We start from the raw sequence: 27,208 nt of genomic DNA, 5'->3' as shown, positions 1-27,208 counted from the left end.
TGAGGATGGCCAAGTCTTGAGCTTGTTTCTCCACAATGTCAAAGATGAGAGCCAGTGCCGGATCAAGATGGATGGAGCGCCCAGGAGTAGGGATGCAGGTGTGGCCAATGCTTTCCCTTCTCCTTCCTCCCCTCATCCCACAGACTGTGGCCAGTGAGGCTGCAGGCCAGTACTAGGATGGCAGCAGATTGCAGCACAGGGCCCTCCCCTCCAGCCCACTGTGGGAAATCCAAACCATCCTGGGGCCATCTATCTGTGCAGGGCCCGACCTCAAGAATTGATGAGGAAAATAATAGAGCCACGACAGGGTAGAAAAAAACAAGGGTCCATGTCCTCCTCAGAAGTGTGACACCTGACCCCACAGACTATCGGTGCTAGTACACACTGAACCCAGATCCTGGCCTGCGGGACATCAGCAGTGTGCTAAAAAGGTATAAGAGGTGACTACTCACCATGTGTCCTATCTAGTTGACACGGGTGGAGTCTGCTATGGGATGAATGTTTGTGTGCCTCCAATTCCTGTTGAAGCCCTAATCCCCAAAGGCATGATATTAGGAGGTGGGGCCTTGGAGAGGTGATTAGGTCATGAGCGTGGAGCCCTGATGAATATGATTAGTGCTTTATAAGAAGAGACCCAAGAAAGATGATCTCTCTCTCTCCATGTGAGGACACAGTGAGAAGGCAGCCATCTGCAGGCCAGGAAGAGAGCCCTCACAGAGAAGCAAATCTGTTGGCACCTCGAGACTTCCCAGCCTCCAGAACTGTAAGAAATAAATGTCTCACAAAAAAATTAGCTGGGCATGGTGGCACGTGCCTGTAATCCCAGCTACTCAGGAAGCTGAGGCAGGAGAATTGCCTGAACCCAGGAGGCGGAGGTTGCGGTGAGCCGAGATCGCGCCATTGCACTCCAGCCTGGGTAACAAGAGCGAAACTCCATCTCAAAAAAAAAAAAAAAAAAGAAAGAAATGTCTCTCAGGTTATGGCTCCCTGTTACAGCAGCCTGAACTGAGAGTCCATGCTGGGTTTTTGAAATAAATGTGCATCCTAATATTACTTCTTCCTCTCTGTATTTCTTGAAAGGTATCTTGGAATCACAAAAGCTAAAACACATTTTTTAAATATAGCACCCCCACCCCAGGAAAGCATGAATTTAGGAATGCTCCCTCCGATGTTGCCCATGTGTTAATTCTGTTGACTTCAACAAGAGAGGAAGACTACTGCTACTTGTGTTTTTATATTTTTGGTAAAGGGGCTACAAACAGGTAAGGATATCTAGCTGCTCCTGTGTCTCAAACTACCTCAGTTTTTTTAAGCCCCTAAGAAATGGCCATGGCCATTTCTTGGTTAATCCTCCAATTTGTACTTACAAGGCAACCAACTATGCCCAGGCCAGTCTTGGTTTTAGCACTCAGAGTCCCACATCCCAAGAAACCTCTCCATCCCAAATGGGATGGTTGTTGGTATCCTACTGGCACTAGTCTTTCAGGCTTTGATGACATGTTTACTGCAAATTGTCCAGGGTGTATCTGAATACAAGCCAGGTGGCCTATACTGTGTCTGCCATGCTTTCTAGCTCTGTGCTCACAATATTGAGGAATTAGAGAACTGGAACTTTACATATGTATTCTGCCCCGTAATACTCTGCTACCCAAAAAACATGCGTGTAAACACATAGATTCTTTATTTAGAGTTTAAAGGAAACATCAAAAATCTACTTAAAATATTCATTCTCTTTAAGAACAATGTTGGTTTTTTCCTCAGATTTTTATTTTTGCACATTCTTGTGACATTTCCCATTGTAGGGAACAGGGGTTTAGCAAAATCCAACTTCTTAGATGATGCCATTCTACATATACACCTTAAACAAACAACAGCAAAACCACCACTGGGAAACTGGAAAACATTCAGTGAGTACTGTTTGTCTAAATAACAATAAACACAAAAAGACTGGTTGTGTTCCGGCCCCATCCAACCACAAAGTGATTTATCTTGTGTCCAGAGCGACTGGTTTTAAAGGACATGGAGCTTTGGGGTGACCTGTCGCAATGTCAAGGGCACAATCCTGGGTGATTCACAGATTTAGCAACCAACAATAGTTCGATTCCACACTCGTAAATACTTCTGGTAGAATATTTCTCGAAGCTTTGTGTCCCAAACTTACAGATGATAAGATCTAAGATATTTCCCAAAGTAAATACAAGTGGGTCATAACATTAATTACCTGTTCACATCAGCTTCCATTTACAAGTCATGAGCCCAGACACTGACATCAAACTGAGCCCACTTAGACTTAGACCCCTCACCGCCAGTCTTTTTGGTCATCAGACAGGAGACTGTCACCTTAACCAAATTCTCACCAATCATCTATCCAAAAACCATTACCTGTTACAGATAAAAGCACATCTTTGACTGTATTAGAAATGACAAATCTTTACAAAGCAGTCATCTCCATCCCAGTCTGACAATCACTAACTAGTTCATTCGGCAGATGGACAACAAAGGTTTAAACTTGCAATTCAAATCAACTTTCTTTCCATACTCTGACTCACGGTGTTTTTCAAATATCATCTGGAAAGCTGTGCTACATTTCTCCTCCATTGACCAATTAAGAAAATGCACTCTCCAGAAACTACCTGTGGTAGGCACTCCCAGGATCTGGGGAGACGTGGGCCCTGGGGGTCCAAGGGCCTCCACATGAGTCTGAGAGGGAAGACCCTCCAGTGCCATCATTGCAGCCTGCCTGAGAGTGGGGCCACCTCAGAGTGTTATTCCTCAGTGCACTAGTCACTGCTATGATACTGTGTTACAGAAAGTACAGCTGAGACGATGTGACGTGATGTGAAAGAAGCTAGCTGTGCTGCTAGCAATCCTCTTTCTATATGATGCTACACTTTACAGACGGAAGCTTTAAAAACAATGCCCACGTGTCCAATGAAGCATGCTCATCCCAGTATCTTAAACCCAGTGGTGCCTATCTACAGGTCCACGCTCTGTAGCCCGTGAGTGTGGAGGCCATTCTCACACCCCAGGTATCTCAGTGCTGGGCTGCAGGAGAGATACCCAGTTCCTTCCCCAAAACATCCTTCTATTTAATAGATTGTTTCTCTGGACAAAACACCCCAATTGCAATGACTTCTGTTGAGAGTGCAAAAAAGCTTCCGTGAGGTGGGTTCACGGTTGTTTTTATCTTTCACCCCTGAGCTCAGAAAGACCTGCATCCTGTGAATGGAAGGCTGGGAAAGGCATCTTTAGGAGGCATGGTCCACTGTGTGTTTCCAGTTTTCCTGCACACAGCCAACTTGCCAGCCCAGCTGCAGTCTGAGGATCAGCATTCTTGATTGCCTTCAAGGTCTACCTCCCCCCAGTGAAATGAAACATTTGGGTGCTCAGAGCTAAGATGCAGAGAAGCTCAAGTCTGCACAGTCTGACAGCAACTGGCCCCTCCAGAACTTAGGCTATAACCAAAACAGGGTGTTCAGACTGTGTGCTACTTCCTCACCTAGTGCCAAAAAATGAAGTGGTACCGTAAGCGATTCCCAATGCTCACCTACCTACCAGTGCAGGGAAACCTGTGCAAACAGAATGTGAAATATCACAACAGACTACAGCTGTCCTCTCCATAAATACTATATTTTTAAAAGTTCTGTACATAGAGAGCAATTCATTCAAGTCTTAAGATAAATTTAACTCTATATGGCAAGTAACTTTTTCCTAAAGATGAAATCATTCATTTAGCAAAAATTTTTTAACATAAACAGTCTATTTCCTACAATTTCTTTTTGAAAAGCCTTTTTAGAAAGAGTCTAAAATGTATTTATTTTTCCCCTACAATGTTAGTTTATTACTTCATATTAGCACATGCAAGCAAAATTTACTCTTAAATATATTACTTTAATCTGGTTAATGTTTTGACATCTATAATTAACTGTTATTCAAACAGATGCAAGCCATGTCTGTGACCAGGTGCAAAACATAGAAATCATCTCCAGGAGTGGAGAGAAGACTCCAGGGAAAAAAAAGTGTTTTGTAAAAGTCCCAACTCAAAACTAAAATTGCAGTGTCTTTTAAGGCATGAATTAACTGGAAATCTTTATGGATTAATAAAAATTGACACTGCCTGGAGTACTCTCTAAGAAAGCAAAAAAGAGGAGATTTTAACAGACTCCCTGCGCCTTAAAATAAGGCCTTTGGATGTTGGTATGTTGTCAGTAGGATACCACTGAAACAAAATGTTTCTGCTTATTAAAACCAATGCCCGTCATTCTCCTCCTCCTCATTATCTAGATAGAGGAGGGCAACTTTCTTTTCATCCGAAATCACTGACCTTTGGTCTACCATTCTCTGTAGCTGCACCTTCTTATCAAACATGGCCTGCTCCTTGCCCTGTTCTCCTTCCCCAGCAGAGGACTTAAAGCTCACGCCAACTGCCTGATCATCCCTACTGTCCATGTCTCTCCAGGCACCACGGTCAGACACACCGCGAGCTCCTGCTTCCTGTGTCCGGCTGCGGATGGCCTCTACGTTACTCACATCCATCTGAAAGGTAAACGAAGTTTCTTTGGGCCCTGGTGCAATGTGCCTAAGCGTTCCCCTGCTGTCTGCTAACTCACCTAGCTCAGGGGAGGCTGCTGAACCAGCAAGCACTAATGTTCTGGACACAGGTCCACGGATGACAACCTGTTCAGAGGTTTCATTTTCTGTAGGACCTAGCTGAATGTGCCTAAAGGATCTGCTAATACCCGATGCCACTTCTGCCCCTGACATGTCCCCTGCACTATCCTCCTGAGGAGATTCCGAAACGACATTTTGGAAGGTGCTCTTTTCAGTCATAAAGGTTTTTCTACCTACGGTATGACTATGAGTGGCCTGGGCCACATCTGCTGAGCTCTCCCTGTGCACAAGGCTCTCTGAGTCACCAGATTCCCCGGGTCGGGGAAGCAGCCCATGGTAAACTATCTGCTGGGTGGTCTGATGCCTCTGAGGCCCAAGGCTGATGTGCCTGATGGACGTGCTGCTCCCTGGCAACCCTTCCGTGTGTACAGAATCTCCTCTGACACCCAACTCCAGCTTGTCTGAAAGTGGAGCTGTGAACTGGATCTGCCTGCTGAACCCTTCTCTAGGGCCTAACTGGAGTTGCCTTACAGAAATCTGGGTACCCACTGACTCTTCTGTTGCAAAATAATCACCAACCTTCCCTGTGGCAGAAATGGGGCCCTGAAAAATAATCTCCTTTTCAGCATGAAATTGTGTGGAGCCAAATGTGCTATGCCTCCCTGATCCATCCGTATCTGCAGAAAACTCTGCCAGGCCAGGCTCTGGCGAGCCCCCACCCTCCGGACAGGCAGGGGCAGGGCCTCGGAAGATGACTTCTCTGGATGGTGGACTCTGACCGGGACCCAGCGTGACATGCCTCACAGACCGGCTGGCTCTGGTCGGGCTCACTGCCTGACTTAGGTCACCTCCCTCACTTACCTCCACCACTTCCGCAGTGGGTCCTTCATATGACATTCGCTCAGTCCTCCAGACCTCAGAGGGGCCGAGTGTAATGTGCCTTGCAGCCTGACTCACGTCCTCCAGCACCTGTGACTGGGCAAAGCCCGTGGGGCTGCTGACCTCCACAGTGGCCGACACTGGGCCCTGGGGACTGGGCCGTCCTGAGCTGTGAGTGGCGCAGCCCGCATCCTCACTCTCGCCTGAGGGGATGTACAGCTCCCTGGTGGCCCAACGCCTGAAGCGAACACCAGTGCCGGGGGCCTCTTCTCCATCTGCCTCATCTGGGCTGCCAGGCGCGGGGCTGCGTCGCTTGCTCAGGGTCTCCCGAACCACTGACTCCACGGCTTTCTCCATCTCACCGGCCTCATCTCTGCTCAGCTCCTCTAGGTCTAACTGATCGGCATCCACGGTTTGTGAGAGGTTGACTTCAGCAACCAGGGTCACGGAGCCACCACCAGCAGCCTCGATCTTCTTGACGTCCACGGAAACGCTCCCCAGCCCGCCCTGCCCCTCACTGGTGAGGGCAGCCAGCTCTTCCCTCATGCGCTCGGGAAGGGTTTCCTCCAGCTGCCCAATGACCTCCACCAGCTGCTGCCGGGGCTCCTTGGAGGAGATGCCCTTCATGGAGGTGTGGAATTCATGGGGTATTTTAATTTCTTTTTCAATGACGGTGGCTTCAGCATGAAATTCACCACTTCTAGCTTGTTCTTTCCAGTGAGTGGAACCCAGGCCCCCCTCCAGAGAGGGCGCTGGGACATCCGAGGGCTTCACAACCTTCTCGCCCACTGCCCCATCCCTCTGTGTCCTCCTTCGAGTCCCCTGCACGATTTCATCCTGCCAAGAGTACCTGATGGTGGATTCCTCCTCGATGTGGATCTGCCCATACACGGAACCATCATCTCGGTCATGCCCCCCGGGGTATTCATCTGGAGTTGACACAAAATAACTCTGCTCGCCCTCCGAGTCACCTGCTTCTGTCACTTCTTCAACGTGAGTCGTATTCTCATGGGGCTGCTTGGTCCTCTGACGCTGACTAACTGAGAATGTGACATCTCTCTCTCCATAACCTTCCTCTTCCTTAACCGACCCTCCAGAGCCTGGGGACACATCATCAACCTCCTCTACTTCAAATGGGACAGAAAATTCCTCTGGCATCCCCCCGCTGACATAGCTCACAGGCTCCTCGACGATCTCCACATTGACAACCTTCGCTCTGCCCTCCCTCCCTTTCAGGCCGAGGTTGATGATGTCTCCTATCATCTGCTCAGCCGACTTGCCTTTCAGCCCCACTTCCTTAATGTCCTTGCTTAAAAGGTAGTCCAGGCCAGCTTCATCGGAAACATCAATGTCCTCAGTCAGTGTAGACTCCACAACTATTTCAGTCTTCGTTCTCCTCTCCCCAGGAAGCTCTTTTCTGTCCACGTAAGTGACTTTTGTGTCTGGAAAAGAATCAGCAGATGCTTCTGTCTCTGGAGACTGAGTGAACTGCTTCAGGATGCTGGTAACAATGTTTTCTGCTACGGTTTCTGTCATGGAATCACCTGGCAGAGAGCCAGTGGCATCACTGGTGCCCAGCCTGAACTGCAGCTCTCTTGCTTTTGCCTCTCCACCGGTCCCGCCACCAGCATCCTTCACAGGCGTCTGCAAACCTTCCGGGGACACCTCTGCTTTTCTGTCTTGGGATACTTCTAGACTAATCGGTATCTCTCTCTCTCGCACGCTTTCCTCCTTCAGTGGGTCCTTCTCCTTGGCCTTCTCCCTCATCTGCTGGCTTTCTCTCTGTCTCGCTTCTTTATCCAACTTCGTCAGTTCTTCCCATCTTAGGTTCCTCTCCTCGGAAGCCTTCTCTTTAGAATCGAACATTTTCTCTTCTGGCTTTGTTCGGATGGTTTCTGGTCTGCTTCTTTCTTGCTCCCTTGTGGCTTTCACTTCTGTTTTCTTTCCCAGAGTGACGGTCCTCTCATTCGGCCGTGTACTTCCCAAAGTACTTGACGCCGCATTGTCTCGGCATTCCCGGTATGACTGGCGGGCAACTGTGGCATCTTCAGCTATGTAACCGGGGACCTCCCTTCTATCTCCAGCTTTTTGTCTGTCAAGGAATGTTTTCACTTGAGCCTCAGTATTTCTTAAAAGGCCATAGGTTGGAGAGAAAGTTCTGACACTGGTTTGACTGTTGACATAAGAGTTTTCCTGCTGGGTAGTGGCCGAGGAAGAATATCCCGAGCCCAGGAAGCCTCTTCTGGCAGCACCTCCAATAGATGTGCCCATCGGAGATCCACGGTGCCCTGACAGGCTAGAATACAAAGCTGAGCCGTGATTTAAACTCGCCAAAGGTGCTTTCTGCCTTGAAAATATATTTCTTTCATTTTCCCTCTGTAATACTGAGTCGGTATAGTGATAGGATTTGTTTCTGAATTCTGTAGAAATTGAATAAACAATTCATTAAAATGACAGGCATCATTACCCTTTTCCATCTAAAAGCATCGTTGCAGGTCAAATCTCATTCCATCACATTAAATATATATTGTTACCACAGAAAGCTCATCATAAATAAGTTATAGTCAGCACTCAAATTATTTTTTGGCCGTTTACAAAATCCTGTTACAATAAAACGTAGCACTACAAATACTTTAGCCTAACATGTTTCTCCAGTTATTGATGTTAAAATACTCACTCACCTTAACATTAATCATAAAGCACAATGCATATGCCAGATAGGTCAGAGGTGCTAGTTTTTGTGGCTAAAATTTCACAATCTTATATTTTGAAATCATTAGTTTCTGCTTTAAGTTTGGTTTACTACCTCAGCAAAGAAGAGCTCTATAATTACAAAGTATGTAATTATTAAACACCAAAAGCATTATCCTCCACTATTTAATATGCTCTTATTTTTCACTTATTTCCATACAAGTACTAAATAATTTAACTTTCCCTGATTTCCATATAAATATTAAATGATTTAACTCTGTTAAGTTTTCTGATCATTTATTTTTACACTTAACAACTTTCTCATCTGAAAAGGTGCCCGTGTTCTCAGAAACCCCCTGATCTGTCTTAGTGTCATGACCCTGAAGTTGGGAGGCAGTCCTCAGGGCTTCCAGCTTTGCTCTAGGCTGTTTGCAGAGAGTGCTACCCTTTGGGGGGTGCAAACCCCAGCAAGGTAAAGTGCTCTTCAGGAATGGCAGCGGGCAGTTAGAACGTAAGCAGGAGCACCGTCCATGCCGAGGGCCCCAGTGTCCACCCACACCCTAGCTGGATCAGTGGAGACAGGGCCTTCTCTCTCCCTTACGGCAGCCAAGGCCAGAGGCCTTCTTTGGACAGATTCCAAAATACAGGAAAGGGACCAGGCCAGGACATTTTCTACAAAGCTCCTTTTTTCAGGTCAACTGAGAAGTCCCAGAAGATGAACCCTAGGAAACAGTGCAGGAACCATCTCATTTATAATTAAGATTCAACAGGAAATCTGGAAGATTACAGGCTGGGTTTAGGCCTGTCAGCTAGTGAGCAAGGGGCCAACATTATTTTATGCAATATTACAAAAGAAACACAAGCACACTAATAAGTAATGATAAATTCACTATCTAGGAATTTACCTGCACATTCATTCAACAGAACGGAACTATCTGGAAGCTCAAAGTCTAATAAAAGAATTCACAACTGATAAGTTTTATTCTAAAGCTTTTGGCATAATATGCAATTGCCAAAATCCATTTAGTTTACAAACATGAAGTTCTCCATTTCCTTCAAGAAGCTTGAAAAATAACAAATAAATGAAACAAGCTGACAGCAGCAGCTGTCAGTCCCTCCACGTGCTCTCCCTTGGCTCCAAAATCACAACTGGTAAAATCTGAGCAAGGCCCTGGCTTAGGCTGTTGGTCTTTCTGGGAGCTCCTGGGCCCTTTTCTTCCTTCTCCCCTCTCTCTAGGTTACATGTATGTCTAAACTTAAGTATTCACAGGTTACAAATTTAGGTAACTAAGTAAACCTTGAAATCTGGGGAGTTAATTCTTCTTGTTTTGTAGATGTCATATGTTAACTGATGCCAGGTAGGCTGATCAGTGCCTACCCCTCCATGAACATCTTTGCTTTCTTCAAACTTACTTTCAAAATTAGAAAGGAAAGTCGCTGCATGTTGTCTAAGACCAGATCCCTTCCAGTTTTACATGATTAGAACCCAAATATTATTCTCAACCCAGTGACCTGTCAAATCCATGAGGTGCCTAAGGGAACAATGAAGACTAAAACCATGCTGCAGGAGTGAGCTCACATTCTATATGTAATTTAATCTACCCTGGCTTAGCCAGAGCTCTTTAAGATTCTACAAAGCTTTAAAAGGTTAAAAAACAAGTCATGGGCTGGGCACGGTGGCTCAAGCCTGTAATCCCAGCATTTTGGGAGGCCGAGGCGGGTGGATCACGAGGTCGAGAGATCGAGACCATCCTGGTCAACATGGTGAAACCCCGTCTCTACTAAAAATACAAAAAAAATTAGCTGGGCATGGTGGCCCGTGCCTGTAATCCCAGCTACTCAGGAGGCTGAGGCAGGAGAATTGCCTGAACCCAGGAGGCGGAGGTTGCGGTGAGCCGAGATTGCGCCATTGCACTCCAGCCTGGGTAACAAGAGCAAAACTCTGTCTAAAAAAAAAAACAAGTTATGCCTCAGGTTCTTAGGGTCTTTCTAATGCACATTAATTCTCTTATGTCAGTTCTGCAGCCACAGGAAGGATGGGCCCTGTCTTGAGGCTCCTGACCTGCCCACACCAACCTATGGTGGTGAAAACAATGCAACCACTCCCACCTCTCTTCCCTGTTAGGGTAGCAGGTTCTGGAGTGTTGCCGGCCAGCCCTCCAAGGCCTTACCTCCCTCTACAGGTGTAACAACCATAACCCCTTGGTCTGGAAATGGAAGGAGTTCCCCTTCCAAGGATGTGAAACTCAAGTCCACGTGCACCCCTTGTTGCCCCCACACTGCCCATTGCCATCAGCCCCTTCCACTCCTGCATCCTGTCAAGGGAGGAACCAAGTTTATCCCAAACATTCTCATTCACATAACTGAAATTATGCCACACTACACTAAAATCTATTTGGTACTTAAATGAGAGATGAACTCCTGTTATCTGAACACCACATCTAACCCGTTCGTCCAGATGATGGTACTTTACTACCTAACCACAGAATAAACAGTTCAGATGCTTAAAGCTAAGTTAAATAGTTAGCTTTTATTTACCTGATGGCATGTTTTCAGCGTGCTCAGCCCAGACCACTATCTCTGGATTACTTTCTCCTTCCAGTAAGGCCCTGTAAAAATAATTTTAAAAGATAATTTATTAGGAAATGGAAGAGTAAGAAGTGCCTATAATAAAACATATTATATGGTATGTGGCCAATGTCCATAGTGTCACATGGTTTAGGACCTCTACCTAAAGAGGTGGCTTCGGCAAGGTTGCCCCACAGGGCTAGCAAGCCCACCAACCAGGCTCAGCAGACCTGGGCCACGCTGCTTGCTCTGCTCACTAGCACATCGCTGGTGCCCAGCATGGTGCTCAACCCATTCCAGCCCAGCGAACAAAATGACCAGGCTAGGGCTTTGGCAGTACTGGAGAGCCAAGCCCTTCTAGAAAGCTTTCTCATCCAGGGTGAAAAGGAGCAGGAGCGAGTGGGCACTGGAAAGATGTGGGCCCCAGGCATGGCACGTCACTCCTGGCTAGAGGGCCCCAGAGCAGCTACATCCCCACTGGGGTCTTCCTGGAGTCACCGCTTGGGGGGCAGCTTGCAGGAGACTCAGGAGGAGCAGAGCAGGGACTGACACTTGTAAGGCAGCCAAACTGCTTCTGTGGTTTCAAACTACGTTCCAGGGGGTCATCCTGGAGATGGCAGAAAGCAGAAAGCAGGCAGATGGAAAAGGTAGTGCTAAAGCGCTCCTCGTCAGCAGCACCCTCCCAACGCCACCCCAGGAGGGGCCTCACTGCATCCAAATTGGCATCTTGTTATCTCCTTTGATAAAATGGTGAAAAGTACCGAACTAAGTGATTTCTTTGACTATGTCTGCTCCCAAATTCTAAAATTACAGTTTCATTAGGCTGTTCATGTCTACTGCTTCGGATCCCAGAGCTTAAGAGAGAGTGGTCCCAGCCGACCCAGCCTGAGGGGCTTAGCACCAGGATGCCTGTCCAGCCAGTCACTCATGGAGACCCCCCTTGGGCTGCTGTTAGTTCTGGATGCAACAGTTTCTCAGTTGCTAGAGCAACATGTGAAGTCACTAACTCTGGTTCCAAGAAATACACGGCACATGGCAAAGGGCATCCAGAACCAGAGCCCACTGGGAAATGTTGATCTTACTGCTGAGAGCTGGGCACAAAAATGGGGCAGGGCACCCACACCTAAGCAGGGGCTTGACAGCTTGGGCAAACCTCATTGAGTTGTATTTCCATCCATTTCAACATGGTGAGCCCATGAACGTGAGAACCTTGTGGGCAGCTGGAAGAAAGGAAGCATGAGGCGCTCTCCCAGAGGTGCACCCAGCAGATCTGCTCAGACAGTGACTGCAGAGCACTGTGTGTGGACAGGGGATGTCCAGGGGCCAGAGTCCAGAGCTCCAGCCCTTCGCTCAGGGCAGAAGCCAGGAAACAGGACACCAACCCCTTAATCCCACACCCTCATGACCAAGCATTTTAGGATCCAGAAACACAAACAGCTTCCACTGCTGAGAAAGTTCTGAGGTCTGTATAATCAGAGGAACGTTCAGGGTAAAAGCCAGGTTCCAAGGGTCTGCATCCAAGGACGACAGCAGCAGAAGGGGTGGCATCCTACAGTTGAGGAACCAGAGCACGGTATGGGGAGGAAAACCAGGTTTTAGTTCAGGTCCTGGTCTAGTTCAGATCCCAGCCAGGCTCAGCTGCGAGCCTCAGGCACCACCGGACCTCTCCCTTGAGCTGCCCAAGTTAGAACAGAAGGTACATTGCTGCCTGGAGAAAAATATGTCTCCCCACCGCCCCATCCAAGGGGAATAGCTCTGCTGCTCTTCCAGGAGAATTCCAAAGCATCACCAAAGCTTCATAGAGTTCAGGACTCTGAGGTACACAAGACAGGAGCCAGCCCTGCGTGGGGCTTCTGGCCCACTTCAGGGGACAAGACATAGCCCCACAGCTTCCCCTTCCTAGGCCTTTACCATCCCTGGCTGACACTGAGCACCAGGCACCATGGTCACTGTCATGTCTGTAACTTATGCAGTCCCAGCCACTCCAAACGCAGGGCCTACAGCTGCATCCTCACTGCACAGCTGAGAAGGCTGGGGCGCAGAGACAGCATCTTGGTCCAGGGCACACAGCTCACCAGTAAAGAGAAAAATGCAAACCCAGGCAGCCTGAGCTCTCGGCCCCTCCGCTGTGACCCCACTAGGCCTCCTAGTGAGGGCAGAGACCATGGTATTGCATACAAATTTCAGAAAGCACGCAGACAGGCCCTCCAGGCCGTATTAATGAGTCAATTTTCTTAGTAATTTCATCCAAAATGGTGCTGCAGAGCTCTCTTGTGAGAGTAAGAAGCTCCTGCTGGAGAAGAACACAGAAAAGGACACAGCCTCACCTGTGTCCCCTCTCAATGGCTGGATCCTAGCAGGCAGAGACACATGCCACCTTTACTACCCGTGAGCACTAGGCTGGGCACCAGCCATTGAGTTCATGCTTCGTGTAGCACAGCCGGCCCAGTGGCAGCCACGGCCTCCCCGCTTCCTCCGACAGCCTCAGGACTATCTGGCGAAGGAATCAACAAGACACCAAGGAGACGCCGTAAACAATGATTTCCTCTAAAGCTCTGTGAGGGAACATTTTTAACAAATACGTTCGTACCACTTTAAGAAACGGGTAGCATGTTCTCTGAGGCTGCAATCAAACCTGGTTATTTTGAGAGCGGTGGAGGAAATCTGCCCCCAAGCCTCGGGGACTGTGAGAAATGCCAATCCCCTGAGTCATGGGCTATTGTGGGCATTTCACACAGCTCCACAGGTTGGTGGTCCCTTAAGCAGGAAAATAAGCAAATGTGTAAGAAAACTCAAGTCCCTGGCCTCATTAAGGAGCCCGAGACAAATCCACAGTGCAGAAGCCGGCGGTAATGTGGCCTCTGGCCGGGCGCCAGTCCCTAATGGGCCACCCGGGCGCCCTGAGCAGGCCCCAAGGCAGGGCTCTCCGTCTGGGATAGATTACCCTAATGGAATTTCTGAACATTTCCACCGTGATTCAGCACTGCAGGCACAAGGCCACCACTTTGTGCGGCCCCATAAATGAGGGCGAGAGTGAGGGGGGCACTGTCAGGATGTTCCCAGAAGCCGCACCTGTGCGGGAGGCTGCCGGGCCTGGGCCAGGGCCTGTGAGTTCACACGGTGCTTCCTAGCAGACAGCAGGTGGAGAATGACGGACAAGTGAGGGAGGCTCCGGAGCTGGAGCAGGAGCTGCAGAACCGCCTCCCTCGGCTCCTCACTGTGCCCAAGGCAGCCAAGCTCCACACAGGGGAGAGGCACTGCCTGGGTCACCCCAGAGGAGGCCCATGGCCGGTCAGTCACCAGGAAGACCAGGGAACAGAATGAAAGGGGGTGGAGGGGAGACAGCCAGGTTCCATTCCCATGACCAGCAATGCCACCCAAACGGGAAAGGCGAGATAACCACTGACTTCACAGGAGGGATAACACAGAGGTGACATGACAGTGCTGGGCCATTTCTGGGCATCCCTTCTGGGGTTGGTATTCAATCACATCCCAGAGCCATCTCTAGGTCAATACTAGAGATTGAAAAAAAGAATCAGATGATCAACAGAGACAAACGTTACTCATAAAACAGAGAGAACGTGCAGGACAAAGCTCTGGAGTCAGGTTGTCTGCATTCAAATCCGGGGCCTGCCACTTCCTAGTTCTGTGACCCTGGCAGGCCATTCAACCCCACTGTGACTCAGTTTCCCCATTTCTGAAATGGAGACAATGCACAGGTTTGTAGTAGGAATTAATCAAGAAACAGAAGGTTCTCAGAACCATGGCTATCACAGAATAAGAGCTCAATAAACATCAGTGATCACATCATCACCACCTCCTTCTATATCCCCCAAAGAAAACTGATTTCCAGGTAACTAAACTGGGTCAAGAAGGGAAGGAATTGTGGATCACCTATATTTTATGGTTAACTAAATATTGATTTGTTTATTTGACCAGCAACCAAAGGTACTGGCTGATGCTTTCAATTATGTATTCAGTTTATTTATTCAGAGACAGGATCTTGCTCTGCTGCACGGGCTGGAGTGCAGTGGTGCCATCTCGGCTCACTGCAACCTCTGCCTCCGGGCTTAGGGGATCCTCCCACCTCAGCATCCTGAGTAGCTGGGACTGCAGGCGTGTGCCACGCCTGGCTAATTGTTTTTGTATTGTTTGTAGAGATGGGATTTCACCATGTTGCCCAGGCTGGTCTCCAACTCCTGGGCTCTAGCCGTCTGCCCACCTCAGCCTCCTCCCAAAGTCCTAGGATTACAGGGGTGACCCACCATGCCCAGCCCTATTCTTAAAACTACAGTATTTTATTGACTTCAAGTATTTTCTCTAGTAATCAGGTAAGTCTTAGTGTTCACACATTTTTATAAGTCTTCCCAAAAAAGGTGGGATCTAACTTAAAAAAAACAAAATGTACTTCTGCAAAACCTTGAGGAAACCCCTAAGAAACATTTTTCCTTTGAACAGGAAAAGGTACAGGTGGCCTAAAAAATAATGGAGCAATCAAAAACATCATTAGAATGATGAGATGTATACGTCAGGAATCCTCTGTGTTGCTATACTAGCAGTCTACATGGAAACCAGAGACCACATCAGATTTTCCTCCACTAAAACATGCTGTTTCTGCCAACTGGGCTCAGAGAGAAGCAGGAAGCTTCCCAGGCCCTTCCCGGCACACACAGTATTTGTTGACGTTGTTGTTTCTAACCTAACCTTTTAAAAGGACTTTTGCCTTAAACATCCCAGGCAGTAAATAAATCTCTGCATTACATTTTCATATCTGGCGAGGTCAGACTTCCTTCGGGATTTTTCTACTGAAAAATCATTCTGACCCAGCTTTCCACTTTTTCCTTTCAGGTGAAATTTAGAACAATTATCATATCTTTCATCCCCCAAAACACAACACAAAAGCCTCTTTTAGGATTCTAACAGAGCCCGCATTGTCTGTCTTCCAGCCCGAAAGCCAGGATGGGCCTCATGTCACGCACACAGTTTCTGCATCCTTCAGTTTCGTGGTTTCTGCACTGTCCATTCCTGGGGATTCTTGCATTTCTTGTTTCAATATTGAGTATCTTTTTTGAAAGACTGTGTTTTCTAAGAGCCCAGTGCTGAAGACTGGGCTCTATTTTCTATCTGTGCTTCTGTAAGTCCTCAGTCTGCAGAATCTGGACCAGATCTTCACGTCGGCAGGGAGGGTTTGGGAAGCTGCAGGTTGTGGATATTGCTACGGTTTTCACCATCTTACCATCAATATCATCTGATTATTCACAAGCACCTGCTTTCCGGACTCTGCTAGGCTGCAGTGAGTGACAGCGGCATGTGTCTCATCCTTTCCTATCTCTCAGGCCCTCGGGCTCCTCCCTCCTGCCACAGCCACCTCCTGCAGGCCTGCATCACCTGGGTGCCAGTGACTGCAGGAAACTCCAGGAGCCTCCATGCAGCCACCCAGACACTCCATCCACCCCAGCACCACAGACCTCCTGCACTCTGCCTGCAGCTGCCTCCCCAGCACCGTCTACTGCCACCACGCTGCTGGCCCGGGGACTGCCCCCACATGCCAAAGAAAGCCCCACTGTGGCTTCCCAGCATTCAAGGCCCCTGTACTTTGACTCATTCCCAGTCCTCTGTTCTTCCCTCAACTTATTCTCTTATCCAAACTTGCCCACCTGGAGCTCCTTCTTGGTTCCTTTCTGCCAGTCCAATTCCCATCTGCCTACTTCCCATCTGCCTACTTCCCCTACCACCCAAAGGCCCAAACCCCACCTCCCTTTGCAAATCTCATCACCTTGGTCTGAAGTGCTCCATCCAGCGGTGACCCGTGGATAGCTGTCCCTGTTAGGTGGCAGTGAAGCATCGACACGAGCTCCTAGGAACGTGCATTCTATTATTGTAACATGCTTGACTTTTTACCTCAACATACTGTGTCCCTCCTGCCACGCTGCCCCCTACCGTCCTCTCTCCTCTGTGTCTGCTCAAATTTCCCCTTCTTTCAAGACCCTCCTCAACCTCAAATCCCTCTGGAAGCCTCCCCCGATTCTCACAACTCCCTCCCCATCTCCAGACGTGCTGGAGTGTCTTTTGTGGCCCTTTGGGTTCCCTGCCATGTCGCACGCTCCCCAGATCCATGCTGCCTCGTCCACAGCCCATGTTCCTCAACATGCTGGCTATATCTTCGCAGCCCCCCACCCAGCATCATATCTGGCATACTAAGTGTCTCTGGAGCAGGCTGAAGGCAGGTGTGGCTCTTACCCATCCATCACACATGGCCCTCCAAGACAGACCTCCCCAAAACCAGCTGCCCAGGGACTGGCACTGTCACAAATACCATGCTAGCTCAGTTCTCAGGGCCTCCCCTGGCCATTCCCTCTGCCTGGAAAACCCTTTCCAAAAGGGTCATTTCCAGCTTTTCTTCCTACAAGAATCAAGCATGGCATGCCTCATCGGCCTCCCTCCCACTGCACCCAACCCATCATCAGCCTAAACCTGAGCACAGGAACTAGGTCTGTACCATCATCTGCCCAGCATCCCAGTATATCAAGCCTCTCTCTCTTTTTTTTTTTTTTGAGACAGAGTCTTGTCCTGTCGCCCAGGCTGGAATGCAATGGTGCGATTTCTGCTCCCTGCAACCTCCACCTCCTGGGTTCAAGTAGGATTCTTCTGCCTCAGCCTCCCAAGTAGCTGGGATTACAGATGCCCGCTACCACACATGGCTAATTTTTTGTATTTTTAGTAGAGACAGGGTTTCACTATGTTGGCCACGTTGGTCTCGAACTCCTGACCTCGTGATCCACCTGCCTCGGCCTCCCAAGTGCTGAGATTATAGGTGTGAGCCACCGCCCAGCCCCATCCAGCCTCCTTTCTAATTCCACACTCAGCAGGGCATGGAGGGAACAGCCCTGGTTTAAGGCTGAGGTTAAAATCTCGGGCTCTCCAGTTATGAGCTGTGTAGCCTTTTAAATAACCTCTTTGAACCTGGGTTTCATCACATGGAAAACATGCTTCTTTGTTGAAGCTATAAAAATTGGAGCTACTGTCTACAAAGCACTTAGCACATGGTAGGTACTAAACGGAAGGCAGCTGTCACTCCGTTACCCATTAATGATCAGAGGTGACGGCACCTACTTTGGATGCATCAAAAAGTAAGACAAGTGATAATACAGGGGTGGACGGTCATGAGATAAAGCAAATGTAGTTAAATGTTCACTGGAGAACCTAAATGCTGATTCATGATTCTTTGAACTTTTCTTATGTTTGAAGATTCTTGTAACAAAATGTTGGGAAAACTAGATAGACTATTCGTTTTGACATGATTCTGCAAAACAGGATTTAAAGGAATGAGTTGTGTTGCTCATCTGCGGTGTTCAGAGCTTCAAATTCTGTCCAACCAAGTCACTACCTTCTCTGAAGTGTGGTCTCTCCAGGTGGCATCACAGGATTCTGTGACCTCAGACAGGCCCAATACAGCTCTAAGGGGACTGCCACATGCAACTGCAAACAGACGAGACTGACGTGTGGATCCTGGCATAAGCCCCGTCTCCCACTGTGACTGCTTCCCCTCGCCTCCATCAATCCATCCTTTGTCTTATCCTCCAGGAGTGAGAGGGCCTAGATTTACCTGCCCCTGAGCCACTTTGCCAACAGTAGTGTGTGCACAAATCACCTGGAATTTTGTTGCAAAGCCAACTTTGGTCCAGTATGTCTGGACAGGCCCAAGATTCTGCATTCCTAACAAACTTGTAGTGCCTCCCAATGTGCACGCTGCGGTCCTATGAGCAGTGAGGCCCTGGACCAGGGATTCTCTACCCTGGTGGCACCTCACAATCATCTGGAGAGGTTGAAAACCACTATGCTGGTTCCACCTGCCACTAATCTAATCAGAATCTTGAGCCTTGGGAGATTCCAGGGTGCGGTCCCTCCCTGTCTCTGAGCATCTTTCCATTGCCACTCTGCTACTAATGCAATAAAAGGCACACTCCAGGCAAGACCCTGTGATCATGGAGCACATGGATCAGTACCTCCACGCCCACACAACTACAGCTACTCTTGACAGGAGACAAGAGCTAGTACAGCCTGGAGCCAGCTGCAGGCAGGGTGTGTCTCCTCTCTTCTCAGTATCCACAGCCCTAAGCCCAGCCCCAGGCTCCCGCTCACTGCCACCCACAATGCATGAGGAAAGGGCAGGACGGTGCTGCATGTCCTAGGATGCTCAAAGGTCTCGATCTCATCTTCACCTTCCAGGCGAGGTGCCAGCAGCTTCCCTGGCCATGCACTGGCCTAAGGCAAACATCCAGTCTTAGACTCTTTGAGGTTTGCTTTGTTTTAATTTTATGTTTACTTTATTAAATTATATATTTATTTATAAATTCCATGTCTCTTTGGAAATTACAAGTATACAATCGCATTATTTTGTGATTAATGTTGCTCCTTCCCTGTGATGGTCACCTAGAAGGGCCAAATATCTGGGCTGGGCAGTGTTCAGTACACTTGGTACACTTGAGAGTCCTTGGACAATGGACAAATCCCAGCAAAATGTGCTTCAAGCATTAAACAGCCACAGTCCCTTCCCTTAAATGTGAATGAGAACCAATGAGCCACAGAATGGTGAGTGTCCACTCAGCAATTCTAGGGCAATGACCACCACAGGTGGGTCAAGGTTTGCAGAGATCAAATGGGCACTTCAGTGAAAGAAGGGTCAGAAGAGCGCCCATGCACTGACACGAATAGGAACTGCACACCTGTCCTCAGAATCGGAGCAGTGCAGACTGAGAACAGCTCCCATCGAGGAGGGTTTGTCTTCCACACATGCACTGGTCATTTTCAAAAATGCTACGTTTTTGGCTTTTACGAAAGAATGGGTTCAACATCTTTTCCGTCAATGGTCATCTCTGAGACTAAACTGGAGCACAGAGGCAGAAGGCCTCAGTGATCCTCCCGGCAGGGCTGGGCAGGCAGGTTCCTGACAGGGGTCCTCACTTTCCCCATGCAAATTTGGACAGCAGAAAGAGGTACCATGGAATCCAGCACTCGCTTCCCTGAAAGCATTAATAGCTCCTCCATTCCCAGGAGATGGCCACGTCAATCCATAATTGGGTTAGGGAAATGCCAGCAATAGACAGACAAAATAAACTCTGTCCTGTCTGACAGGCTGCTGACAGCAAGCAGAAACGGCTCTCGATCAATGCCCTGGAAAAGTTGGCCGGTGGGGTTGTGAATACCCTAGCAAAAAGGCAGGCCCCGGACTCTCAGACAGGAAGCCCATGTTTACACGGGCTTTTCAGGATGAAGAACAGTGGGCAGGACAAAGTAGGGAAGGAAGGAGCTCAAAATCCCAGAGAGATAAGGCACAGAAGAAGTCTCCTGATTCTAACTCAGAGAACTATTACTGAAAGAAAACACAAAATTCCATCTGCCCTGCAGGGAAGATTCATCTGGCATGGGCATTACCTAACACAGACACAGAGGTCAGCTTTCCAGGCCTGCCTGGCATCTGTCTTAGAAGAAGGCCTGATTTGGGTAACTCCCACCACCCCAGTCTCAGTTCATGTGACTCATAAGAGGCTGGACCCCCACCCCAAAGCTCTAGAGCCCTTCGTTCCTCTAGCCAGTGATGGGTTCAGAGGCAGGAACATAACCTGAAAGAGCCAGAGTCCAAAAGGAAAGAGGTCCCCTCCTTTGACGGTGGGTATGAGGCTGGGTGGCCCTAAGTCTGGAGCTCCTGGAGACCTGTCCAGCCACATAGTGAGAAGAATCCAGAAGAGAGAGACCATCCACCCATCTGGACCTGAAACTAAGGATGTGATATGGTTTGGATGTGTGTCTTCTCCAAATCTCATGTTGTAATGTGACCTCCGTGTTGAAGGTGGAGCCTGGTGGAAGGTGTCCGGGTTATGGGGGTGGATCACTCATGAATGGCTTAGTGCTGTCCTCATGATAATAAGTTCATTCTCACTCTATGAGTCCATATGAGATCTGGTTGTTTAAAAGAACCCAGCACCTGCTGGGTGCAGCGGCTCACGCCTGTAATCCCAACACTTCGGGAAGTCAAGGCGGGTGGATCACAAGGTCAGGAGTTCGACACCAGCCTGACCAATACGGTAAAACCCCGTCTCTACTAAAAATACAAAAATTAGCCAGGTGTGGTTGTGTGTGCCTGTAATCCCAGCTACTCAGGAGGCTGAGGCAGTAGAATTGCTTGAACGTGGGAGGCAGAGATTGCAGTGAGCTGAGATTGCACCACTGCACTCCAGCCTGGGCAACAGAGCGAGACTCCGTCTAAAAAAAAACCCCACACCTCCCCACTCTCTCTTGCTCACTCCCTTGCCATGTGACACGCCTGCTCCCCCTTCACATTCCACTGTGACTGTAAGCTTCCTGAGGCTGCGCCAGGAGCACATGAGAGCACTGTGCTTCCTATACAGCCTGCAGAAATGTGAGACAAAATAAACCTCTTTTCTTTACAAACTATCCAGTCTCAGGTATTCCTTCATAACAGAGTAGACCAGCACAGGACTTTCAGGTATATGAGTAATAAATTCTTTTTTGACTTGAGGCAGTCTGAGGAGAGTTTCTGTCATTCACAAATGAAAACTTCCTGATTAATGCTTTCTTCCCCCAAATGAAGCCTGAGTGTTTTCAAGTCTTCCATATTACACTTTAGGTCATATAACTCAACAGGTGTTTCTATGGCCTAACAATTTAATTTTGCAACTGTTCACCTCACAAGATTTCCAAGGAGAATGCCAAGAATGGAGCTTGGGAAGGTCAGGCTGGAGTGCATCTTTCCCTTTCTCTGAGCCCTGGCCACCAGCCCCTCAGCTCAGCAAGCCTCTCGAACAGTGGAATCAGAAAGGTCCTCATGGCCTTAGCCGCAGGACGACATCTCAATTCATCCTTCAACTAGGCCGAGGCTCCTCCAAGGACTGCCATGCCCCTGGGAAGGCCTCATCCCTTAGCAGCCTCCTGGGGTCTAGGCCAGGGGCTGCCTGATAGAGCTGCTCCCTCTTCACTGATGGGAGTGAGGGCTGGGATGAACCCTGGCAGATGTAAGTCTTCCAGACAATAAAGACAGTCAGGCTTGCCCAGGCTGCAATGTGAACTACAAGCACCTACCAGCCAGATACCCTTTTAATAGACATCAAAGCAATTCAGGCCACCTTGATATCCTTAGAGCAAAAAATCATGATCAGGGCCAGGCACGGTGGCTCACACCTATATTCCAGCACTCTGGGAGGCCAAAGCAGGTGGATCACCTGAGGTCAGGAGTTCGAGACCAACCTGACAAACATGGTGAAACCCTGTCTCTACAAAAAATATAACAAGTAGCCAGGCATGGAGGCAGGTACCTGTAGTCCCAGCTACTTGAGAGGCTGAGACAGGAGAACTGCTTGAACCTGGGAGGCAGAGGTTGCTGCACTCCAGCCTGGGTGACAGAGACTCCATCTCAGGAAAAAAAAAAAAAATCATGATTAGAAGATTGCAGAGGCAGCCTACAAGACGTGCTAAACTAGGCCTGGGGATGGTCCCTGCTCTATCCCTCACCAGGGGAGCTGGTGCCCTTCTTAACCTCTCCAGGTTTAACCCTCCCACCACCCCACCTGTTAAGGAGAAGCCACTGGAACATGGCTTTGACAACCAGGTCTTTGACTCTTTTGCCAAAGCTGTTTCCACAGCTTGCTCACACCCTCCACTGACACATGCTCTACAATCCTGGGAATGGAGCAGGCACTGCATCCTTTTTACATGGCTTGGTGGGTACGCCACAGAGCTGGCACCAGACCCAGTTGGCTCTGCTCCTCACCAGCCTGCAGCCCCAACCTCCACGCCTCTCTCACCTCTAAGAGGGCAGAGTGCTGCCCACCTCAGAGTTTGACTCGGAGCAGAGAACAGCAGCAAAGAACTTAGCACCATGTCTGGCAGGCAGTAAGGGATCCATAAAGCTGGCTATTGTTACCATTCTTGCAAGTGGGGTACCTGGGTCTCTAAAATTCCTTCCATTTTAAGTTTCATAGCTCCTGGCTCCTCCATAGCAGTCCTGAGCATGAGAGTTTCCAGGAAATAAGGGGTACCACCTCAGTCAAAGACCCACTGGCACCAGGGGAAGGGAGGGGTGATGCCAAGAAGGGGAAGAGCACTGTTCTACTGGCCCAAAAGCCACACCCAGGGGAACCAGACTGTATTCTCTGCCCTGTCCAGCACCCAGCCCCGCCCAGCACCCAGCCCCTTGGAGCACTCTCTGACCTTTTCATCAGAGTTGGTTACCTTGAACTCAAGTCAACATCTTGATAAATAAAGCCAGCTGCCCTACATCACCATGCACCATGCTAATCTCTTGGAATAGATGCAGTTCTTCAAAGCCAAACCCACAGAGGGTGGCATCAGAGCCCTGGGATTCAAAGCAACAATCAACAGGCAGATAGACACAGACGTCCTGGATCTGAATACTGTGACGTGGTGTGGCTCTGTGTCTCCACCCAAACCTCATCTCGAACTGTAATCCCCATGTTTCGACAGAGGGACCTGGTGGGAGGTGATTGGATCATGGGGGTGATTTTTCTCCATGCTGTTCTCATGATAGCGACTGAGTTCTCATGAGATCTGATGCTTTAAAAGTGGCAGTTTCCCCTGAGCTCACTCTCTCCTGCCACCTTGTGAAGGTTCTTGCTTCTCCTTCACCTTCCACCATGATTGTAAGTTTCCTGAGGCCTCCCAACCCTGTGGAACTGCAAGTCAATTAAACCTCTTTCCTTTATAAATTGCCCAGTCTCAGGTAATATCTTTATAGTGGTGTGAAAACACACTAATACATCCTAGCCCTCCACTTCCCAGCTCTGTAACTTTTCTGAGAAAAGTCTGTTCATCTTTAAACACAGTCTCTAGTTCCTATGATCCAACATGTTGACATGTGTAAAGCTCTTCAGGAGTGCCCAGAACACACAGACACTAGGTAAGGGTGCAAGGCTCAGCTACTCCCATTCTGGGGACACATGCTCAGTGACCTAGGCAAGCCCCTACTCTTCCTCCTCCTTTTGGCCTTCGACTCCTTGCCTGGCCATGCCAAAGTCTGCTCTCTGCTCGTCACAAAGCCACAGAGAATCCACGGAAGCTATGGTCCCTAGACCAGTTTCCTTCATGTACAAGTCACACCCCCATGGCTTCATCAAGGCCAACTCAGCACAGCATCCTTACCGGTAGGTTGCCACCTCCAGGCTGAGGCCAGTCTTCACCTGCAGGAGGTCCTGATAGTCCCGCAGCCAGTCAGCCATGGCCAAGGTGAGGGTCGCCTTCTCATCCTCCAGGCAGTCAATGACTCTCTAAAGAGAATAGACGGACTTTTAGATTGGAGAACTGGAGCTTTACTGGCTCAAACTGAAGGTACTGACAGTTTAGGACATAAAAACAGACCAGGATTATTAACAGAACTGAAAAACATCCAGGGTTATTCAACATGCAGTCACTTGCAGGGATAGTTTCCAATGTTGTATCTCTTCCATATGGAAGTTTTTTTACTGCAGATGAAGATTTTGATAAGACATTGGCTTCTCCGTTCAGACTCTCTATTAGTAATGAATACTTAGGAGTTTATTCAAGTCACCTCTACCATTCAGACATCAGTCTGCTTAGGAAAGCCAATACCTCAAATTAGCCACTAAGATCCTAGGGAAAATAAGGCAAGACTAGAAATCAGGGGTTTTACAAAATTTGAAACATAAGTCACTCAGATGTGAACTGGAATGAATTCCCCCAAGTCATGATTTCTCCAATAATAAGCAGGTAAACTGATAGAGTTTTGTTTCACTTAGAAAAGCTACTCTAAGATCATCTGAGGAGAAATGCACCCTGGGCATAAATGACAAAATACGAACTCAGATATAAAACTTCTTTTGGGGCCAAGCGCAGTGGCTCATGCCTGTAATCCCAATTCTTTGGGAGGATGAGGAAGGCAGATCACTTGAGGTCAAGAGTTCAAGACCAGCCTAGCCAATATGGCGAAACCCTGTCTCTACTAAAAACACAAAAATTAGCCAGGCATGGTGACATGGGCCTGTAATCCCAGCTACTCTGGAGGCTGAGGCACAGGAATTACTTCAACTCAGGAGGCAGAGGTTGCAGTAAGCCGAGATTGTGCACTCCATCCTGAGCAACAGAGCAAGACTCTGTGTCAAAAAAATAAATACATAAAAACAAATAAATCTTCTTTTTGGACTGTACTTGCACAACGCAGCTATTAAGGGCATCCTGGTCGCTCCTCACGGCTCCTCTCACCCCTGGCTGGGTCCTCCCGCCTGCCCCTCTACCTGGCTGGGAGATGCTGCAGCCTTCTGAATCCCAGTCCTAGACCAGTGCCCTCCACATACAAGTCACACAGCACGTCGCTGCTCTGTTCCATTTAAGATGAAATGATCAAGATCATATTACCTTCTCAAAATGTACTATTTGAAGCCCACGGTATCTTCTACTTAATATAACACATGGGCTTCAGCTGCACCAATTTACAGTTTTGTTTTCTCCCTAGTTGTTAGTTACTCTGGGGAACAATTAACCAAACAAGTATTTTAACACTGAAATAAGTCCATACACTTTTAGCTTCTGGTTTGTAATGGGAAGTTGCATTATTTTGGAGCATAATTAACTAAACTAAGCCAGACCATAACCATTTATCTTTGTAGAAGTCAAAAACTGTAAGTCTACTAGGAGAGGGAGTATTATGTTCATTGCTACTGGAATCCCTTCACCAAAGGCACCCGGCAAGACGCTGAGGGTCCACCATAAATATGTTTGTGAAAACAAGGAATGAACTCTACTAAGATCACACATGGAATTTGTCTTTTTGTTTTCTTCTTTGCTTTTTGAGAGGGAGTCTCACTTGTTGCCCAGACTGGAGTGCAGTGGCACAATCTCAGCTCACTGCAGCCTGGAACCTCCCAGGTTCAAGCGATTCTCCTGCGTCAGCCTCCCAAGTATCTGGGACTACAGGCACCTACCACCACTCCCAGCTAATTTTTGTATTTTCAGTTGAGACAGTGTTTCACCATGTTGGCCAGGATGGTCTGAAACTCCTGACCTCAGGTGATCCTCCTGCCTTGGCCTCCCAATGTGCTGGAATTACAAGCATGAGCCACCACACCCAGCTGGAATTTATCATTTTTTAAAATGCATCATCAGCCAATAAATATGTCCACTTTTCATAACCGTTTTATTTCTATGAAGGTGACTGTTGTTAGGTTCCCTTAGAATATGAAAGGTACTAAAATCAAAAACCCCTTAGCTTTTAAAGCAAAGATGTAAATTTAAAAATCACTGACTTAGGTCCCTGGGTGGATAACGTTAACAGATCCCACAGCTGGCATTATAAACAGAGAAGCTCACCACAGCAGAGCAACTGCCAGTCTTCATGTAAGTGACAGCACTGCCACAATTTAGCCATGACATTCACACATTCTTTTTTTTTTTTTTTTTTTTTGAGGCAGAGTTTCACTCTTGTTACCCAGGCTGGAGTGCAATGGCGCAATCTCGGCTCACCGCAACCTCCGCCTCCTGGGTTCAGGCAATTCTCCTGCCTCAGCCTCCTGAGTAGCTGGGATTACAGGCACACGCCACCACGCCCAGCTAATTTTTTGTATTTTTAGTAGAGATGGGGTTTCACCATGTTGACCAGGATGGTCTCAATCTCTTGACCTCGTGATCCACCCGCCTCGGCCTCCCAAAGTGCTGGGATTACAGGCTTGAGCCACCGTGCCCAGCCCGACATTCACACATTCTATCATTAAGTCTCAGTGTTAAAAATCCTACGTTCCCCTGTTTTAGTGGACATACAAATTCAGGTATGAGGTTCTCATATGAGATGGGCTGTATGTATGCATGTATGTATGTATGTGTATGAGTGCCCTTTCTACTATAGGAAATTTGACATAAATATTACAAATTAAAAATTTATAGTAATTTATTCCTTATAAAGAAGTTCAAATGTTGTTAAACTGCCTAGAAAAAAAAAATACGATGTAGTTCTCCAACCACAAACCTCCTGAGCAGGTCAAGAAACCCCAGTCACATCAAAGGAGTGTGCAGGAAGATTCTCCTCCCAGAAGACACAGAATAGTTCTGCACCCCAAAAAATATAAAGAGGAAAATCAAACTGTGTTTAAGTTGGAATAAGTATAGTTTTAATCACATTTCTATGTGAGTCAGCGCTTCCTAAATTGTCAAAGGAAAATTAGTTGATGTTTATAAGCAGAAACATAAGACTTCACTGACTCCCAATAGTGAAGGAATCACAACCAATCCAGCTGTTAAATAAAACTTCAGACTTGGGCTCTGCTTTGCCAGTCTGCAAGCTGTGGGTCAGGACAGGGGCACTGGAGCCTCAGACACAGGACGCTAGACGCAGTTTCACCTAATGCTACAAAAGCATGGGAGAGAGGTCACCCTTTTGCTGCTATTTAGAGAACTTTTGGGCAGCCTCACAACAGAT

The 27,208-nt window shown here is 48.1% G+C and overlaps 1 protein-coding gene across 2 annotated transcripts in view; it reads right to left on the bottom strand.

Moving 5' to 3' along the window:
- Positions 1-1,745: 1,745 nt before the first annotated feature.
- Positions 1,746-27,208, bottom strand: part of SYNM (synemin) — a 31,124-nt gene continuing 5,661 nt past the window's right edge. The window contains exons 2-5 of one of the 2 annotated variants that reach the window (XM_010351270.3): positions 23,926-24,050; positions 10,720-10,790; positions 5,473-7,910; positions 1,746-4,536 (exon numbers count right to left, since the gene is read on the bottom strand). In XM_010351270.3, coding sequence (XP_010349572.3) covers positions 4,243-4,536; positions 5,473-7,910; positions 10,720-10,790; positions 23,926-24,050 — 2,928 coding nt within the window. In that variant the 3' untranslated portion in view covers positions 1,746-4,242. Of the gene's footprint in view, positions 7,911-10,719; positions 10,791-23,925; positions 24,051-27,208 lie in introns of both variants that reach the window. The other variant, XM_039480026.2, reaches the window with a different exon arrangement.

The sequence above is a fragment of the Saimiri boliviensis genome, chromosome 5, assembly GCF_048565385.1.
Source record: "Saimiri boliviensis isolate mSaiBol1 chromosome 5, mSaiBol1.pri, whole genome shotgun sequence".
NCBI lineage: Eukaryota > Metazoa > Chordata > Mammalia > Primates > Cebidae > Saimiri > Saimiri boliviensis.
Note: the sequence above shows the minus strand (reverse complement) of the source record. Positions and strands in the feature narration are given on the sequence as shown.